The sequence below is a fragment of the Tinamus guttatus genome, unplaced genomic scaffold (genome assembly GCF_059628265.1).
Source record: "Tinamus guttatus ecotype Peru unplaced genomic scaffold, ASM5962826v1 Tinamus_guttatus_pri_ptg000208l, whole genome shotgun sequence".
In the NCBI taxonomy this organism is placed as follows: Eukaryota; Metazoa; Chordata; class Aves; order Tinamiformes; family Tinamidae; genus Tinamus; species Tinamus guttatus.
In genome coordinates this window covers 9,749,381-9,769,121 of record NW_028288742.1, presented here as the reverse complement: position 1 = coordinate 9,769,121, position 19,741 = coordinate 9,749,381, and the positions used below count along the sequence as shown (strand labels likewise).

Below are 19,741 nucleotides of genomic sequence, written 5' to 3'. Positions count from 1 at the left end.
AAGGCTCTTCCCCCAACCCCGTGTCATCCTTGACCCCAGGGGACACACTAGAGCTGGCTCCAGCTCTACAGCCCACGCCGTCCTGTTGCTCCTTCATGTCAGCTCTCTAACAGAGTGGATTCCTGACCCCTGAGCTCACTTCACACAGGCGTGTGCATGTATTCCTCATTCTGGTGACTGATACTTCCAGCATTCCTCATGACTTCAGAAATGTTTTCATACGTTAGCCACAAAACTTACTCCAGCATCTCTTATCTCCTTCCTTCCCATGCCGTGAGAGCGCAGTGGAAAAAAGCAGCTTCCCAGAGAAGACAGGGACAGGGACCAGCAGGAAGCCGGAGTAGACATTACTCCTAAAGAAACCACCGAGTAAACGAGTAGGTTGGCCAGATGCCAGATTGGCTAATCATGATTCATCTACCAGCTCCCCCACCGCCACCACTATATTTTTGCTCAAATACAACATCCTGCATTCCTAACCTGGAACATCCGAGCCCCTTCCACTCCAGAGACTGCAGCTATTCCCAGATAAGCAAGGCAATCCCATTTCATTCTCCACCTTGTTGCTAGTGAAGAAACCACCCCAGACCAAACTTTCAGAGAAGCTTTCAAGTCCTATGGCTGAAGAGATGGTTTAAAACAATACTAATAATGATGAATTCATCTCCTCATGTGTTTTCTTAGCTCCATCCCTTTCTTTTTGGAAGGGAGATGACAGGATTAATGCGTCACTTGCCTTTTGGCCCAGGTGCTCTGCTCGCTCAGCCTCTGCCCCATTTAGCACTGTGGCAGCTAACAGCTGTCTGCGTTGCAGCTGCTCTAATGAAAGAAGCTCTGAAGTGTGTTAGGGTCCAGCACCTGGCAATACTGTACCCATTTGCTCAGATTGAAGCAACATGCAAGCTTTTAATTGTTCATGGCAAAGGGAGCTTTTTAATGACTTCAGTTAACAGAGAGAGGACTCCAGTTAGCTCTTGCTATACAAAAGTGTCCACAATGTCATTAAAACAGGATTTACAAGTGTCATAACTCTCAGCAGCATAGTCAACAATACAGCCAATCATTACAACTGAGCACCAAAGGAGAAGGGGGGAAACATCACACCACCGAGGAACGGAAGGAAAAGAAGGGAGGATGAGAGGGGAACAAGGGGAAAGTGAGAGGAAGAAAGAAAAGTCTTTTTTTTTTCTTCTCAATCTAAATCAATTTTATTCTACAAAATGCTACTCAGTTAAAATTGTAAAAGCAAAATCATTTTAATATGTTCTTTCTTTCATAGCAGCAAGCTTTCTCTAACAAGCTTTTTGTTTTAGTGCAAATACTGTAGGCCTGTATTACAGTAAAATAACAAGAACAGAAAAGAGACAACACCAGAGAGAGCACCTCAGAGCTGAGATTCTCCAGGACTGCAAGAACTATATAAAGATCACAACGAGCAAAGAAGGGTCCCAATTCAACAGTCACCTTTAAGAACCTCCTCAGCAGAAATTATTTCACTGCAAACAAAGAAAGAAAAACTGTGATCTAAAACTTCTGAGGAAAATAAGACAACGGTGCCCCCAGACTTTCAGTAATCCTCATTGGTTGCACATTAATCACTGAGGTTGCACATTAATCACTTGATTTTACCTGACACTTGCTTTGCAGCAGTGAAACACTATTGATGCTCTCCATTTACCCACAAGAAAGTGGACTGAAAATCAGGTTCTTTTTGTACCTGAGGATCTTAAAGTAGACTTTAGTGACACTAGTAACTTATCGCTCTAATAAAGATGCACTATCCCTTATTGATGTTACTTTGAACTACACGGTATATCAATATATATACAAAACATTTTATCCTCTCACTGAGCAAAAACAATTGGATATCTATTTTCTACACATCTTAATATGGTTTTAATATCAAGTAACCACAAACAAGAAAGTGGAATAACCCTTTAATCATACAGGATAGGAGGGAAACAATTAAAACAGGATGGGATTTTATTATTATCTTGTATTCTGAGATTTGTCCTCGACTCCACCTACTGTTCACAGAGGAATGATAATGCATCTTTAGAAACATATCTCTTTATACATTTTATACAGACAACAACAAAACCCAAAATCTTTTATTTAAAGAATTGAAAAAAAAGCCTAAAAAAAAAAAAACAAAAAAGAAGATTTGAGTATTTTTAATGCTTTCTTTATTATATCCAAGTCTTGAACAGAAAAAAAGATGTAAACATGATAAATAAATAAGAAATAAAATGTAGATTGTTCCCCCCACCTCTTAAAATGTTTGACTTGGCCTTCCTAATGAAAATGAACTTGTATCATAATAATATAGTTTCTTAACATTTCAGAAGCCTGTTTTAGAATGAAAAAAATTAACAAACAAAAGCAAAAAAAAAATCTCAATAACAACAACCACCGAAAATTAGGAATGCGAGTTGGGAGGATGTTAAATTAATGGCGGGCAGATCTGCTGGAACAAGCTCAAAAAAACTGCCTGCCAATAAATAGATACTGGGGAAATGCCTTAGGTGTGTTCTCATTTTCTTTTTGTTTTGTTGTTGTTGTTGTTTGTTAGTTTGTTTTTTCACTTAGGATGAAGGCCAGGTGGATCCTACATACAGTAAGCAGCAAAATTAAAGGTTCAGATGAACTAAATAGATCATTTAAATAATAATTATAAAAACACAGAGAGCTACTGTCCCCAATATGTTGGTCCCAAATCCCATTACACCACAAGCAGTTTGAGACTTACCCAGTCTCCTTACCTACAAGAAAGGAATGGATGAAGGCAAGGCCAGAGCTGGGAAAGGGGGAGGAGGAAGGAGGGTAAAACCGGAATGGCAAACGTCACCTGGAAGCTGCGTGTTTCCTTCAGTGTGGCTGCTATTGCTCCTCCCAGCTGGGCACTGATCAATTTATTACTCCTTCTGTTATTAGGGGCTTCTTTGGGCCAGTCACAAGGGCCAGCTGAATGACCCAGTTGAAGTGGTCACCTAATACCAGCTGAAATTCTCCAGGCATTTTTCTACTGACTTCAACAGCTTTTGGTGAGACACTAGTACAATAGCATCTGCACCCCCATTGCGTGTGGGATGTGGAGACAGTGAACATTGAGGAATCATCGGGGGAGGTATTCATGGAAAACAGCATCTGTGAGATGGGGAAGACTGTCAATTCTCTAAAGCACATCAGTACACTTGGGGGGGGGAAAAATCCAGGGCCAAAACAGCTGGACAGTTCAAGGTATTCCTGCCTACTAGAAACTAAAGGTAATGCTAATCCACAAAATTCAGAAGGCAGGAGATTGGCGATTCCAGCACAGAAATGCTCAGAGAGGACTGAGGGACAAGACAGGCAGGCACAAGGCACTCGAGTTCTTGCAAATAATCAGCATCTTCCATGTGTAGTTTCGAATTGCTCCCCTTGGCATCACAAGGCAGAAAAGGGGATGGTTCTGTCTCACCTCCAAGATGATCAGTGACAAGCCAGTGGGCAGGGGCCAGCTACAGCTCCTTGAGGCAATAGCTCAGTGAAAACAAAGTAAAGGTAAAATCACCTTTGTGTGTGATGGGGAAAAGGGAGTCCCTGGTATAAATGGGTAACAACAGCCCATATTTAAAATATTGCTAAGCTGAGGACTTCATACGTGGTTTAAAAAAAGAAGAAAAACTTGAGAGCGATTTGGAACTATCACAAAGAACTGAGCCAAATACAAGAATAAACATCTCAGATTTCTGGGATGGCTTTTGCAGGCTGGCAGCAGTAGCTTTTGCAGCAAAGGCCACACCTAAGGGTGTTTTTTGGGTTTTTTTTGGAAATGCAGTTGGATTTTCCCACCTGCCTACTCACCAGAGCTAGATAAACCTTTTCCTTTCCAAAAACTACTAAACTACACGGCTAAAAATGCTTGTTTGCCTTGGAGACAGACACACAGCTGATGAGGTGGTCAACATAACTGAACTGCAACTGGAAAGGGGACAAGTCACTGTGTTAAAAATATCACATCCTTTCCTAAGGACCAGCAAGACTTAAGAAGAGATTTTTGTTGTCCTGCTATTATTTGAGTTAACTCAGGTTTGGGGTGGCATTTCCCAAACTCCCTGCTAGGAACGCTTTAGGTACATCAGCTGAGCCTCGATTCAGGCCCAGGGATCGCTCGCAGGCCTGTGATGAGCTGGCCTCAGAAGTAGCTGCCTGACTTCAGGCCTCACCACTTGTCAATGTTGCATTCCTCCCACAATAGGTGTAATGAGATGTAGAGACATTTTATTGAATAGCTATTGTACTATTGGCCTCTAAATCCAGATTGGCCCAAGCCAGCATCTGGCATTGGAGGTGATTAAACCAGCCACAGTTTCTCCTGAACTGACATAATCTATGTAAAACCGTATGAAAACAAGATCAGCTGTGCTAACTACCAAAAGTTTAGTATCTACTTCATTAAAAAGGAAGCCCTGATGCTCGTGTAAGGACAAAAGAACTCCCTTATCAGCTTTACTTGTTGCATAAGCTCCATTTCAAACCTCTACTATTGGTAGAATGATGGAAATGTTTTTAAAAAAAAAAAAATCACTGGCAGTTTTACAAGGGAAAAATAACACTATCTTTCTATTTCTGGCAAGTTTGGTAAATATCAGGGCAGGAGGAGGGAGAAAAAAAAAATCTACCTTCAGAGTCCAAGTAGTCTCGCTTTGAAATGATTCAAGAAGTGGGGCAGTGGCCAAGGTTGGAGGAAATCCAGCCCTGCTGAGTAAAGGTCCAGTTCCACAAGACTGAAGTCCACTAATTCTCCATGGAGTCAGTGGGATCTGCAAGAGTCATCTGGCAGGACTGGCCCTACCATTGCATACTGCATTTCTCCAGGTCTAGCCTAACCAAAAATTATTATTTTAAAAAAATACCACACCAAAATAAATAGCTGCCACCACAGCTTCAACAGACTGGAACAAAGAGCTGCCTCCTAAGCAGCTGACAAGCTGGGCAATCTTGGGGTGTACAAGGCCCACTGCTTGTCAGTGCCTCAACATTAACAGGAGCTGAGCTGGGGTCTAGACAGGGGTAGGTTAAGCATATTGCTGTTTTCAGTAGTGATCATCAGCATTAGAGCACCAGCTTGTGCCCTCTGGTGCCTTCAGTACTAGCAGCCAAGATCACGGGTTGGAGGAGACCAGGTCCCAGGGCTGGGGGCAGAGCTCTCTGGTTTGTTTCTGTTCTTCAAGGCAAATCAACCCAAACGAAGCCAAATCAGTTACAGAGAAGAGAGGGGAAAGGAGGGAGAGAAAAAAAAAAAAAAAGTGGGAGGAGGTCAGAGACTGAGGTACAAGTAATGGTAATCAATTTTCCTTTACTGTTGAATTATCAATCACAACCAGAGCTTGCCGAACAGGTCATTGCTTGGAGCATGCAATGCCTGGTCCGAAGTGCCTTGTGGCCTGTGTTGTACCTGAGGTTACACCTTCCTCCCGACCTCAGGAGCTGGGAATCTCGGAGCAAACACCCCCTAGCATCACTTGCAGGGATTGGAGCTGCTTTGCTTGCCAAAGGAGAAGCCACAGAGGGGACAGACAGATGTTTCCACCCTCTTATCTACTACCAATGTCCCTCCTAGATTTATATGTGTGTGATACCACCTCCTCTTCAGTGGCACACTCTGCAAAGACAGCCAAGGGGAGGGCAGGATTTGCTAATAGGGAGAGCTCAGCACCTGAGTCAGGAGCTGTGATGGGAGGAAGGTGTAATGCTCCCTAGACAGCAGGCATCCAGGAAAAGTAAACAAAGGAGTCCAGCAGCAGATTGGTAACTACCAAATGGGGGTTAAACCCTGCCAACAACACTGGAAATGCCATCCCAGCAGCTCTTCTGATGCTACTCTGACCCTGAGCTGTTAACTTGGGTTTTGAGGAGACCAGCAGGATAAACATATCTACTTAATAAAGAGAGGGGAGGAAGGAGAAAAAAAAAAAAAAAAAAAGAGAGTGAAAGAAAAAAATTAAGAGTTTCCCTATGTCACATGAGCCTCCTGCTGTCTCTGTTCACTATGTCTGTGCCACAGGCCACTGAATTACCAGCCCTGCTCGCATTGCTAAGCCCTTGCACTGCTCTCAGGCCCCTGCTGCCCTCCCAGCAGTCCCACTCCTGCCTTGACAGCCCCACCAGTTTCCCCACAGCCCTTCCCAAGAGGATAGATCTAACAAGCCTTTAGAGTTCAGAGCAACTGGATGAAATGTCATGGGATCGACAACATTGGAAATGATAAACAGAGAGAGAAAGAGGGAGAGAGAAAGGCAAGGCAAGAAGTCTAGTAAAATTAACTAACCAGATAGACCTAAGCACAGAGCATAAACCGATCAGATCAATTCACAAAGAAGAGGGACGACTAGCGACTGTCTCCAGCTCGCCTCCAGTCCCGGTCAAGAGTGTTTCCTAAGTCCACTATGGCTGTGAAGAGGTTTCCATAGGCAGTTCCTACAGAGGGGAGATCACCCTCTCCAAACAGTCCTGGCGCGTCAGTCCCACCCTTGCCGTTTCCTGCCTCCGGGGAGCTGGCGTTGGTCCTCGCTCTCCTCCCTGGAGCCGCAGCACTTCCCCATCCTCGCTCTTGCTGCCCTTGTGCTCGCACGATCCTCTGCCTGTCTCTAACACCACAGAGTGGGGCTGCCCCCACAGTGCTGGGGGAGATGTAACACACTGGCAACAGGGGGCTGCGCGGGGATTACAACGCCAGCAAGGTGGGAGAGTTCAAGGAATCCGAGGACTGGTCACCACTGCTGCTGCTCCTCCGGTGAGCTTTGGAGCAGGACTCAGATGGGGAGAGAGGAGACTCCTGATCCAACACATTGGGATAGGTGAACACCAAGTTGGAGGAGCCAGGAGTGATGGCTGGTGTTGAGGTCACCACGATGGGAGTGTTGAGTGCCTCCTCCCCATAAAAACCTCCGGCAATGCTGATGGGCTTAATGACAGACCTCTGGGCTTTGTCAAGGACCAAAGAGGAAGATGGGATCTCTTCCTCCACAGGCTCTTGTTTCACCACCACCGCTCCGCTCGCTCCAGTCCGAACGCTCTGGAGGCTGCTGGACGGTGGGCTCCGGCGGTCCTCAGGGCTGATTTTGCACACAGGGCTGTGAGCCACCAGCATGAACTCCAGTTTCTCCTTCTCTTTCTGGAGCTCAGCAATCTCCTTTTGCAGCACTGACTTCTCCTCCTCCAGCACTTCAGTTTCCTGCAGACAGAGGAAGTAGTAGTGAATACCTGAGGCTCTGACACTGCTCCTCATGCACAACGTAGCCATCAAGCCCGGTCCCCTGCCACCACAAGCAGACACACCACAGTCCCTTCGCAGGCCATTTCTAGTTTAGCATTTTGCATCTCCATCTTTCACTGGGGAAGCTATCCCCTGACTTTACTAATCTAAGGGTTACAAAAGGTCTTCTTACCACACTGCCTTAATACTGCCCCCATGTTCTCTGTAGCATTTATTCTAGATGAGGTATGACCTGAGACCTGCACAAGGGACTAGAACTTTCACCTCTGCTGGATCACTCCTTTATGCAGCCTAGGATTATTGCATTTACTTTTCCCATGGCCACATCAAACTGATGGTTCATAGTCAATCTGTGAGCAATTAGTATCTTCCTGTGTGAGGAGCTCATCTTTTATGAGAAGTTCTGGCCCTAAGTCCTTCAGGATATGACTTCCCACTTCTTACTCATCTCATTTCTATTAATTTAGTCATGAGGATTCTTAAATTCTTCCTGTATGATGCCCTTTCCCCCCCCCAACACTGAAAATACCTCCCAGTTTTGAGTCAGCAGCACATTTCACTGATGGGCTTTCACTATTTCTGCTGTTAATAAATTCTGATGGTTAAAGTCAAACACAAGCAATCCCAGGCTGGTTCTTGAGGAGTGGAGCTGGAGCTTTCCCTCTAGCCTCCTACCCCCTAGCCCAGCTTGTCTTCTTTTCAGCCAGTTCCTTATCCACCCCACAGTTCTGGCACCGCCCCCCTATCTTTGCTAGCAGAAATAGTAATTTCCCTTGTGACACTGGGCCACATATCTCCAGGAACTGCAGACCAAATATATCTATGGTGTTTCCTTTGTGCAAAAGAAAAAAATGGTTATCTCTAACCAAAGAAAGGTTAGTCTAAAGGATGTGGCTTTAATGTGTACACATAATGTTTGCCTCATTTTCTACTTCTCTCAGGTGACCTTACAGTACTTCTGTCCTGAAAGCACACATTTGAGGCACGCAGCATCTTGGCTTCTACTTACAGATGGAGCCCAGAGCTAGGGAGACTACTACTAGGAGGCATGCTGGAAGACTGGAGTTGCTACGAAGCACTGGGAATTTAGGCTCCTGAGCTGCAGTAGGGGCAACACCACCGGTCAGCCTCGGCACAGAGACACCCAAAGGCAAAGGCAGCGTGCATTTTGCAGCATCTTCTGCTAGCATGTTTGAAGAGGGAAAGCAGTGCCCTGCGCGTTGGTCCGAAGGGCAGGCGACAGGGAAAAAGGAATGCATGCGGAGCACGTACCGCCTGGAGTTTCTCTGTTAGCTCTCGACGCCTGTTACGACACTTAGCAGCTGCTAGCTTGTTCCTCTCTCTCCGGATCCTTCGCTTCTCTTCTTCCTCAGGCGACAGCTGTGGGCAAGTGCCAAGAAAACCCACAATCAGATCTGAGCAAGGCATTCCTTGAAGTTTGCGAGGATTTAACCGCAGCACAAAGGAAAAAGGCCTGATCCAGCAGGATGCTCCGCACTCCCCCTCCTGACTGATGTCAGCAGAAGATGAAAGCGCACAGTATCTCTGCTAGCACCGGGTCTCAGCAGAAGGGTGAGGAGAAGACAGTGGGGAGCAGAGCGGGGGGAGATTGTGTAAGAGGACAGTGAATCTGCACCAAGGCCAAACAGATAAAAGATGCTCTGATTGTTTCACAACTTGGGTGGTAACATTAAGCAAAACCAGAGCACGATGTTGTAAGTGCCTCTTTCTTGAAAGAAAATATCTGCTCCTTCCCACACAAAAATAGTTGTTGGCTTGAAGGTCAGGGATGGGGCGGGGGGAGAAAGGGGGAAATCAGCAGAGCTCTCACGAAGTCCATGAGGCAACAATGATTTATACCACCCAAAAAATCTGACCTCAGGTTTTCGGGCACTGAGCGAGATAACGCACTGTGCTTCTTGCATCAGCAGGCAAGGCTCCAGTGCTATCAAGGGCTTCCTGAGGCCAGCTGACATCCTCGCTGATGTAAATCAGGAGCAGTTCCATAGAAACCCGTAGAGTTTACGCTCTTGCGAAACCAGAGGAAGTGAGCAGGAGCCCACAAGACCCGGTCAAGTCAAGCTTAGCGTTTTAGCTTTCAGACAAAGTTTCCTCAACATGGGCAGTGGAAGATACGCTGGTATCATTGCAAGCAACAGGGGAGCAAGTCCTGCAGTGTGAACAGGGCCAGCAGTGCTAGGGGCACTGCTGCCTACCCCCTGCTCACAGGAGCCACTGCCAACAGGTTGGTGCAGGGATGCATGGCCCAGGCTTGGGCCTTTGGCTCAGTGACTGCAAACCAAAGTGAAACAAGAGGTTTGGGTGAAGCACTCTGATCGCATGTATTCGTCAGTAGAGAATGGAAAAAACCCTTTCCTTAAAAGCTTGCAGCTTAGTATCTTCTGGGGCTGTTGCTATCACAAACAAGATAATCACCATTTTACTATCTCTTCTTTTCAGTTTTATTTTTACTCTAACCTCACTCTGTTTTGTTTTATTTCCTTAGTTTCCGTCTTCAGTTTCAGAGCGCCTATTTTAATCCCTGGGCATTCCCCTTGCCCTGTTCTGCTTTTCTCCTGGACGCTACACATCTGCCATTTCAGCCAGACACAGCGCACGTCCCTGCGTGAGCGCTGAGCGGCTCAAGCCCATCTCAGACTAACAAGAGCGGGCAGCTGCCCCTGCCTCACTGCACAGCAGCCGCGGTTTGGCACGTGCACCCCGGCAAGGAGCCCCCTCCAAAGGGCAGCCCCGGTTCCTTGGAGCCGCTCTGCTTGCTCCATTTCCAGCCCGTACATGCGCGTATCCTCAGCACGGCGCAGCGTTGAGCACGCCCGTAAATCCTGTGCTGACCTGGGGCCTCTGTATTCAATTTTCAAGTGCCCTTTTATGCTTTACAAGCACAGATCTCATTGAAATGCTTGGGCAACAAAATTATTCCTCCCAAGGCCTTCAGTCATTTTTATATTAACCATATCAGAGGTTATGCTTTTTAAAAATCTCAAAGAGACAGGACTGAAGACCCTAATCTGGGCATGCTTAACATTATAATGCCTCTCAGATGGAATATTCCATACGCAGTTGCTGGATTTATTTGAAAGCAGTTTGATTTGGCACTCTCCATGCCCCTGCTGCATGCATTATCTGTGTTCTGTCCAAGTCCAATATGTGCATTCGCTGGCATCAAAACAGGCTCTTTTCATAAAACGTTACACAGTGTTTTCCAAAAGGTACTGCAATTCCGCGTCCACAAGCACCAACAGTGAAAACCTGAGCCAAAGAGTCACGGTAAACAGCCTGGGCACTGACTTAACACGTGCCTAATCAAAAGGACTTGGATTTGAATGACCAACAATGAATGGCTTGCAAACAAGCCACCGGCCAGGAATCGCTTGGCAGGCATCCTTCAGCAAATAGCTCCCAACAACAAGTAAACTGGAGGATATGGCGATCTCTTCACGGCCAATTTGTGAACGTAGAGGCACCATTTGTCAAACAAATTAGTTGTTACTAATTATTCTCCCAGTTCTTGGGAGAGCTTGCCTTGCTTTGGACACGGGCCTTGCGCACAGGGAACTAGGAGGTAACAGGCAGGGGGAAAAAGAGCTGGCACCCACTGTAGGAACCACATCTGCCCCACGGAGGGTCAAGCTCATCTTTCCCTGTTAAAAAAACAGGTACTAAGTGAGCCTGCACTGGCTCCCTCAAAAGAGGGGCAGCTTTCTGGAGAAGCGCCTTTAACCCCTTCCCTGCCTTTCGGGTCTGTAAGACAGGCAGTGACTCCACATAAAGTATTAGGACTGAGAATCAAAACAGATGACGTGGAAGCAAAAGTAGGGCTGATGTGCCTTATTAGAAACAGACCTCGTGCTGCAACGTGCTGAGGGCGTGCAGGGCGTCTCATTACATTTCTCTGCAGCGACCCACACAACTGCTGCTTGGGAACAATTTGGGGAGATCTGTGTTATTCATATCTTCTATTAACAAAACGTTAGCCTAGCAGTGTGGATAGATATTCAATAGACAGCCCCAGAGAAGGCGGTTGCTGACAATGAGAGATTCACAGGACTGAAAGGAATTCAGGGTAAGACATCTACATTTAGTCCACCCCCTGCCTCAGCACAGAATCTAGGGTCCTGCTCTGTAATAAAAGCCGAAACTGAGCACAGGCATCAGTGGTACAAGCTACTTCACCCCAGCTATGAAAATGCCACTGTGACAGCAATGGAAAGAACTCTGCTTGGGAGACCTTCACCACGCTGCCCTAAGAGATCGGGCAACGGTATCTTTGCAGCAGGAAGGTGGATTCGATCCCAGACGTCCAGAAGGCTCTTTCTAACAGGCTTAAGGTGTTGCGTGGAAGCTGCTGCACAGTTCTGGTGGGACTGGTGGTATCATCCAAAAGCGAGACTAGAGTAGGACTAGCTGCCACAGAGCATACATAAAATACCAGTTGATGTACTTAGGTCATTTACAAAGCTAACAGCCAACAAAACTCTTTTGTTGACTCAGAGGTTTCCTTCTGCTCGGGGCAGCAGTCAGAGACATTTAGACTGAAACCCAAGGCTCAACTTCAGAGTTTCACCTGCTTTTGATACCAAGCCACAATGTGGCCCAGTGGTGTGAAGTGTTTTATGGAGATTGGTTAACTCTTGCCATATGATGAGGAAGCAGTAATAAAAAAAAAAAAAAAAAACACCCTCCAACTCATACTGCAGTCATACTGAGAAACCCCAGTGCATGTCCAACACACAGGACAGACCTCAACTCTCCCACGTGAGGCTGGGAGATCCTGTAAGGGGCAGCAGGGGACTCCCCCTTGCACAGGGGAGCCTCTGGACACCTGTTTCTGGGACACCCCGAGTCACTCTTCCCCACAGCGATTACCTGCTCGTCTCTTCGTCTTCTGCCCACCGTGGTCCCAATGGTCTTAATGACGCCAGGTCGCTGAAGTGCCGTGTGTCCGGCCACCGAGGACAGCGGGGGCAGCGGGTGGCTGTAGGGATGCGAGCGAGAGTACGGGCTTGACATGGAGGTGATGACCGTGGGCTGGACCATCCACTGCAGGTCTTGGCTGGTTGTGATGGCGTTGATGGTCGGGATAAAAGCACTGCCTGATCCTGGCATATCTACGCGGAATTTCTAGAATTCGGTAGGGGAAGAAGGAGGGAGAGAGAAAGAAAAGAAGAAACTGTCAATGAGAGCAGTACATGAGGGATTGCTCAGAGACCAGCCAGGCCCCAAGGAGCAGTATCAGTGAGCATCAAAGCAGGAGCCAGAACCTGCTCAGAAGCATCTGAAAAAAATATATTAAAAAATAAGAGTCTGGTGACAGCCTTGGCAGGATCCAAGGCCGCTCCCCGCCATCGCGACCCTCTAAAGAGCGAGCTTCCCCTCTGGGTTAACCTTGTTTTCTCTCAACCTCCTCTCTCCCCAGCATCCCCATGCCAAGTCTTGCTTCCCTGGGAGTGTCCCCACTGCTGCCACCTCCCCCCACCACAAGCCCTGGCATGGGGCAAAAGGGGAATTAAAGAGTTTCTAGCAAAACACTTATTTGCCAATCCAAATAAAAGGAAGAGAAACTTCAGTTCTGAAATGCCTTTCTACCCAGCAGTGCAAAGCCTTCTACCAAAGGATGCCCCCGAAACTCTGGCTCAGGCCAAGCAAGGTTTCCATGGCGAGATCAACAGTTTGCTTCTTGTTCAGTGGCTCTCTGCTCGCCACACACACAGTGCAAGAAACCCAGCCCTGGGATGGTTACGTGCGAGGATATGTATTTTAATAACAGCCTATAAAATAGGTCTTAGGATTCAGATCGGACAAGTTCCCTGCAGCTCTCCACACTGTCTAGACAAAACAAGGCAGCAGTAAAACCAAGGCAGTAGGTAATGATCTCCTCCAAAATGCATGTACACCTTGTTTCAGACAGAGGTAAATCCATCTGGATAATGTGTTGGCACTAAACAGCAAGGAAAACAATCACCTGTCCCCGGAGGGGGAAGCAGGAAAGAAAGAATGCTTTTGTCTGCAAAGAGCTCCCGTCAGGAGCCTCCTGATGGTCGGGCTCCATCCTGCAGACGAACACGCTTCGCTCCAGCACTCTCAGTGCTCACCGCGCAAGGGATGGGCTCGCAAGGCCGGCTGCGATAGCTTTGTGACCCATGAAATGGTCCCGGGGAAAATGCACATTCCCAGGTCAACGAACTAACTTCCCAGAGAAGCGAAAACCCTTGCATCAGCCTGACCTCAGCTCAGGTAAGCATCCAAGATAAGGCACAGCCCTTCATAGATTTCCTTTTCAGGGTGTGCCTAGTCAAGCACCTTGCTCTGTTAAACCAAGGCTACTGCAAGGAGTATTCCACATTCTGAATAACTACAGCATTTTGGACCATTATTATCCAGGAAAAGTCCAATTGCCAAAACTTGGAGACCAAAAGACCCAGACACATCCCAATCTATACCTCTGGGCAGCTCAAAAAAATAGCAAAGAAGGACAGGAGAGGGATGAATTGAGTCGTGGAGGATTAGGCAGACAGGATAACAGCAGCACCAAGGCCTTGGCAAAATCCCCACCAGAACCTCAGTGGAACATCTGGAACTTGAATCCAAAGCAGGTTCACACTTCATAGCAAATCCCATCTTCATAAGCGCTCCCAGGTAGAGAGAGCTGGAAACTGGAAACACGACAGAAGGGTTGGCAGGTGAAGTTCCCCTTTTGTGCTGTGCCCATCACCAGTGTAGGCTGTGACCACACGGCTTTGGAACGGATGCCTTGGTGCCTCTACAACCCGTGGTGTTATTACAAAGGGATCTTAACCTTGGAAAAAGGAAGCGTGAGACTTGTTAAACCACAGGTGCTCAAGTCAGGAGAGGCCAGTTCTGCTTCCAGTTCCACAAGCGACTTCTGTCATGACTTCTCTCTACCTGTGCTGCTACTCCTGTACCCAAAAAACAGAAGAAAGAGTCCTACTCTTTTTGCATGATTGCTAGAAGGCTACAGTTGAAAGACATAGTGAGATTTTGGCGCCTCACCGTGCAAAGTTGCTGTTTGCATTCCAGAGGAAACACCCTTGCAATACCTTATTTTTGTAATACCTAAAGACCTGCTCAAAGCTCCCATCAGAGATCAGGAAAGTCAAACGCACCGAGACCAGCTATATAAAAGCCAGATACAAGTGCCTGACACAGAGATCAGGCTTCGAGTTATTCGCTGAGTGACTATTTCCTCCACTTGCAGTCACGCTCGTGTCTGGCTTTGGACTTCACTGTAACACCAGCCCGGGGACACGGAAGGGGAGCTGCTCAGTTCAGCCACATCTTTCTGCAGCTCCCCATCTGTGCCATCTCAGTCACAAACTTCCTATCTAACCCTTTGAAACATCCGAAAAACCTCTCCGAAATGAGGGCTCGGCTTTCCCCACCCCAGATATCTACTAAAGGACAGGTGCCTCTGTCGGGCTGCACCTCAGGACACGCAGCCTCCTAGCAGATGAAGCGTTGCTTCCCACCGGCCGGCTTTTCCCCAGGGATCTCACCTCCCCACCAGGACACGGTGCTGCCACCCGCCCCCACGCTCTGCCCAGGGCTCCCACACTGCCCTTTGCAGCACTGGGTCCCCACAGTCCCACTGCCACCTCCCCTCGGGGCACCCACCTCCTCGCTTGGGAGCCGCAGGCCTCTCCCGGTGCCTCCCTGCCCCTCGGACACGGTGCCCAGGAGCAGCATCCCACATCCAGGCACTCCAAGGGGGAGCTCACGGGGCCACAGCAACACACGGTGAGCACCGGGCTGCAGCACAGCCGCCGCTCTCCTGACTCGAGCAGCACACAGGCAACAGGATCGTTAAACCAATATAAATAAAATAAAAAGGCTAAATAGAGAGAGTTCTATTATTAACAGTGCAAAGAACTGAGATGGGTCTCCTCTCTGCCCTAAAATAAGGGGTCAGAAAGCAACCTTGGAGATCCCAACTCAAGAAGCCTCCAGTGAGTCCCACCACGGCGAGGGACAGAACAGGCCACAAGTCAGACACAGCCGCAGGGGAACGTTCCAGCCTACGGCTCCACCGTTTCCCTTCTCCATCTCGGCAAGGAGTTTCTACAGGGTGCCACGTCGCATCTCTGCTCCCCTCCAGACCTCCAGTTACATTTGGAACTGCAAGCACTGAGCAGCACCAAAAACCAGCTAGAAAAGGGCAAAATAGCCAAGGGAAAGGAAAGAGGGGAGGGGTGGGGAGAAATCAAAAGTTGATCTCCAACAAATCCTCAAATACATATCAAGGCTGGGGGGTATATCTCCTAACAAAAAGCTCCCGATAGTTCTCCCATGCCGAGTGTCTGTTTGAAGGGAAACTGGACATAGGACTAGGATATTTCAGGGAAAAGTCAACTGGTCTGAAGGAGTATGCAAATTAGTCCCATTAAAGCCTATATTTGCCACATGGCAAGTCAGCAATTAGGAATATAGCATATCATGCAACTTAAAAATGTTCCAGTGCTGGACTGGATGGGAATAATAAAAAAAATAAAAAATAAAAAGCATCAGAGTTTTGACTCAGAAACATAGTTTTCCCCTTAAACATGTGACTTATGCATCTTTTTTTTTTTTTCTATTTCCCAAAGCAAGAAAACAGAAAAGTTTCTACATCGCATACTTTCTTGAGCGATAAAGCCCTGCAGATCTCCGGGGCCCGGGAGCGGCGCCGCTGCTGGGGTAAAGGCAGCGCTCGCGTCCGATTCTAATCTACAACATCTGCAAGGATCAAGGGGAAGAGTGGAGCAGGGCCTTGAGAAATCTCCCAGCTTCTTAAAGAAAACATTTCTGCCCTGGCGAAGGCAGCGTCCTGCTCAAAGCCCCGTTAAGACAGTAGCCCTAGAAACTCCTCTGTGGCACCCGTATCGGGCGCTGCACACGCGCGTGGCCAGGCAAGACGCACACGGCCAAGGAAATGAGAGGAGGAAAAGCAGCTCCAGCCCCTTTGGTGCAGGGGAGCACAAACACTGAACACAGCCAGAGTTTCACAGCCTCTCGAAGAGGCACCTCGACCCAGAGCATCTGCTGGAGCTGGAGGGAAAGGGAGGGGATGGGAGCGCAGAGGAGCCGCAGCTCGCCCGGCCGCTGCCCCCGCCTCGGCCCACGTTTACTGTAAAGCGGCGAAGGATCCGGTCCAGAACTGCAATCCCTGGAAATCTTCGTCCTCGGAGCAGCCCACAGAGGGCACCAACGAGATGTGTTTGGAGCAGGCCGGGAAACGCGGAGAGTCATTTCTGGTAAAACTTCTTTAATGTGAGGAATGTCACGGGCTGGTACGGTTGGCAAAGTTTACTAGGGCACTTTTTTTTTTTTTCTTTCCTCTTTTAAACGATCCTATGACTTCTTGATGCGCAGACAGAAACGCGCTCGCTCTGCCAGCCCGCTCATAGGAGCCACACAAGAAATAATAATATTGGGGGGGAGGGGGAAGGAATAGGAAGAGGGGGAGAGCACAACTGCGAAGAAGAAAAGGAGTGAGGATAGGCCAGCTGATGTAAACAAGTTATGAAATAACCCAGGTTTGTATAACTGGCCCGATTGTGTAATGCCTTCCCCAGAAGTGGTGGATTTAGTCTATGTAGGGATATAAGCCATTCGAGATGTTTTCTCAGGAAAAATGAAAAGGCTTGTTTAAACAAAACAAAAATACTGGTCTTTTACATCCACGAATTCACGCAGCTTCAACAGGAAATATCTTCCATTCTTCAAGTTCCATTTATTACTCAAGACCAGAAGCTCGCAAGAGGAAAGCGGTATTATCCCAGAGTGGAGCTAGATCATGTAAGCCTCATGAAAGAGGAGAAAAGGAAAAAAAAAAAAAAAAGACAACAACAACAACAAAAAAAAACCAAAACTTGCATTCAGAAGGCCAAGAGAACAGGAAAACCGATCAACAGCTAAATGCCAGCAGCAGCTCCCGGCTACCAAAGGACTGTCTGGGGAGCAGGAAAGGGCAGCCTATGGCACCGCCGGCGCTTGGAAGCTCTCACTGATGGGAAACGTAAAAACAGTTCCACCCGCCAGACGCGAAGGTCGGGGGGCAAAAAGCAGCGGGTCCCCGCGCGTCCCCTCGGGCACGGCCCGCTCGAGGGCTGCCCGCGCGCGTTTGGCAGCGTTTTTAGCGGCGCCGGGGAACCTCACGAGCCCTCCGAAGGGCAGCGCTCAGCGAGGGCGCCCGGAGCGCTGCGCGGCGGCTCGTGTGAGCCCGCCGGGCCACCTGGAGCACGGCGAGGAGAGGAGGGAGAGATGAGAATCCCCATACGCGCGCATACAAAACACAGGCGCTACCTAAGGGAACAAAAGCGGGTCGGAGTGAGGAAGCCCCAGCCCCACACTCGCATTTCCACCACCCTGCATGGAGGACACGGGGGGAGCCCCCGGCCGCGCGGGGCGGCCCCTGCGCCGGCTCCCGCCGGGACGAGCGCCCCGCGCGCGGCCGGACGGGACGGGAGGGACCGAAAGCGGCGCAAAGTGCGCGCAAGTGGCGCGCGCGGGCCCTACCTGCTGCGCGGCGCCGCTCGGGTAGGTCTCGGGGTGGCCCGGGGAGCCGCTGCTGCCTCTGGAGGAGGTGTCGAAGCTGCCGGGGTAGTCCTGGTACATGGTCCGCGGCGGGGCCGGGGAGACGGACGGGCCGCCCGCCTTCCCGCAGCGGCACCGCGCGCCCGGCGATCCCCGCCCCTCGCGCCGCCCGGCCTTTTATTCGCCGCCGCCGCCCCGGCGCTCGCCGAGGGGCGGAAAAAAGAGTAAAAAAAAAAAATTAAAAAGATTTTTTTTAATAAAAAAACGCTTCAGGCGGAACAAAAAAAAATGAAATTTTCAAAGAGGCGCAGGCGGCGCCGGACGAGGGGCTGCGCGGCCCGCGGCGGGGGGCGCAGGGGGAGCCGGCGAGGCGCGTGCGCTGCGCACCGCTCCGCTCGCGGCGGCGGCACTGCGGGCGCGCTGCCCGCGGAGCGGAGCTGCCCCGGCGCGGGGGCTGCAGGCGGAGCCGCCTCCCCGCCCCCGGCGCCCCTTTATAAAAGTGCCGCCCGCCCCGCCGCGCCGCTGCTGCGCTGCCGCCCGCCCGCGCCGCGGCGGCTCCGCGCGCCCGCCGTGACTCAGAGCAATGGCAGCGCCTCGAGCCCGCGCGCGCGCTTATTATCCGCGCGCCGCCGCCGCCGCCGCACCATGTGCACTCGCACACGTCAAAGCCCCGGCGCGCCGGGCCCGCCCCGCCGCGCGGGCGCTCCCACCTGCCGCCCCGCGGGGGGGGACGCGCCGCCCCGCGCGCCGCCCGGGAGGAGGGAGCGCGGCCGCTTCCCGGCAGGCGCCGCCCCCCCGCGCCGGGCAGCCTCCGCTGCCCCCCCCCGCGCCGCCGCCGCGCTTGGTCGCGCCCATTGTCGCACGTTGCCAAAAATGGTCATTTGCGTCGCACTACGGGTTTCCTCGCTGCCGGTGACGTCGCTGCGAGAGGGATTCCCTGCGCCGCCGGAGCCGCTCCGCGTGCGCTTAAAGGGGAAGGCGCCCGCCGCCCGCCTGGGCGCGGAGCGCGCGGTGCGCGGGCAGCGGCGGCAGCTGCAGCAGCAGCAGTGACAGCGACGGCCCAAGCGCCGCGCGCCCCTGCGCCGCGACCCACCCCGGCGCGCGGCCCGTGTCGTGCCCCCGCCCCGCCGGGTTGACCTGCTGGCCCGGCCCGCAGCGGCAGGGCCGGAGCGGAGCGCGGTGCTGGGGCGGGTCAGCGGCTGGGTGATGTACCGGGCTGGATGCGCAGCTATTTTGACCACTTTTCTTCCCCCCTTTAATTTATTGGTTTATTTATTCTTGTTTCTGTGTGTCTTAGCGCTTCCCCCTGTCCTGCTGGCTGCAGAGCCGCTCCCGGCCACCGAACCGCAGCCGGTCATCACGGCGGCGGTAGGTGAGGGAGCGAGGCGGGTTTACGGCCGAAACTCCAGGGCCAGGGAGTGGGACGAGCCCTTCCAGCTGGGGCCGCGCTGGGAGCCGGGCGGGACAGGGGCAGAAGCACGCGGGGCACATCTGACCCAGCGGAGAACAGGGGCTTTTGGTGAGCTGCAGCAAATGCAGCAATTACACGAGTTTACAGGTTATTAAAATGTTGCTGTTAAAAGTGCGATGTTTATTTTTCACGCTTCCCCACCTCCCCGCCCCGAGGATGCATCCAGCACTTAGTGTCTTTCCGCTAGTGGGGAAGAAGTCATCCCGGTTCAAGCTGCACCACCCCAGCTGAGTTGTCTCCTGGACAAGGTGTTCTCTCACAGGAGCTCATCGGGGTGCAATGGGCTTTTTCCTGCTCCCACTGTCGTCCTGGTGGAGGAAAAGGCAGGCCTCGTGAGAGCTCCAGAGCCTGGGGGAAACCTGAAAGGCAGCAGCGCTGCAAGCTGGGCGCCCAGGAGCAAGAGTCCTGCTGATGCTGCTTGGTCTTCAGCACCTTCATTTTCCAGGCAATTTAAATCC

At 50.4% G+C, this 19,741-nt stretch overlaps 1 protein-coding gene across 1 annotated transcript; it reads right to left on the bottom strand.

Moving 5' to 3' along the window:
• Window positions 1-6,137: 6,137 nt before the first annotated feature.
• FOSL2 (FOS like 2, AP-1 transcription factor subunit) lies at window positions 6,138-18,021 on the bottom strand. Its single transcript, XM_088524259.1, has 4 exons — window positions 17,795-18,021; window positions 12,149-12,403; window positions 8,534-8,641; window positions 6,138-7,219 (listed from the first exon to the last, which is right to left on the bottom strand). The coding sequence occupies exons 1-4, from the start codon at window positions 17,891-17,893 to the stop codon at window positions 6,710-6,712; spliced, it is 972 nt and encodes a 323-aa protein (XP_088380385.1). The 5' UTR covers window positions 17,894-18,021; the 3' UTR covers window positions 6,138-6,709.
• Between the last annotated feature and the right edge of the window lie 1,720 nt (window positions 18,022-19,741).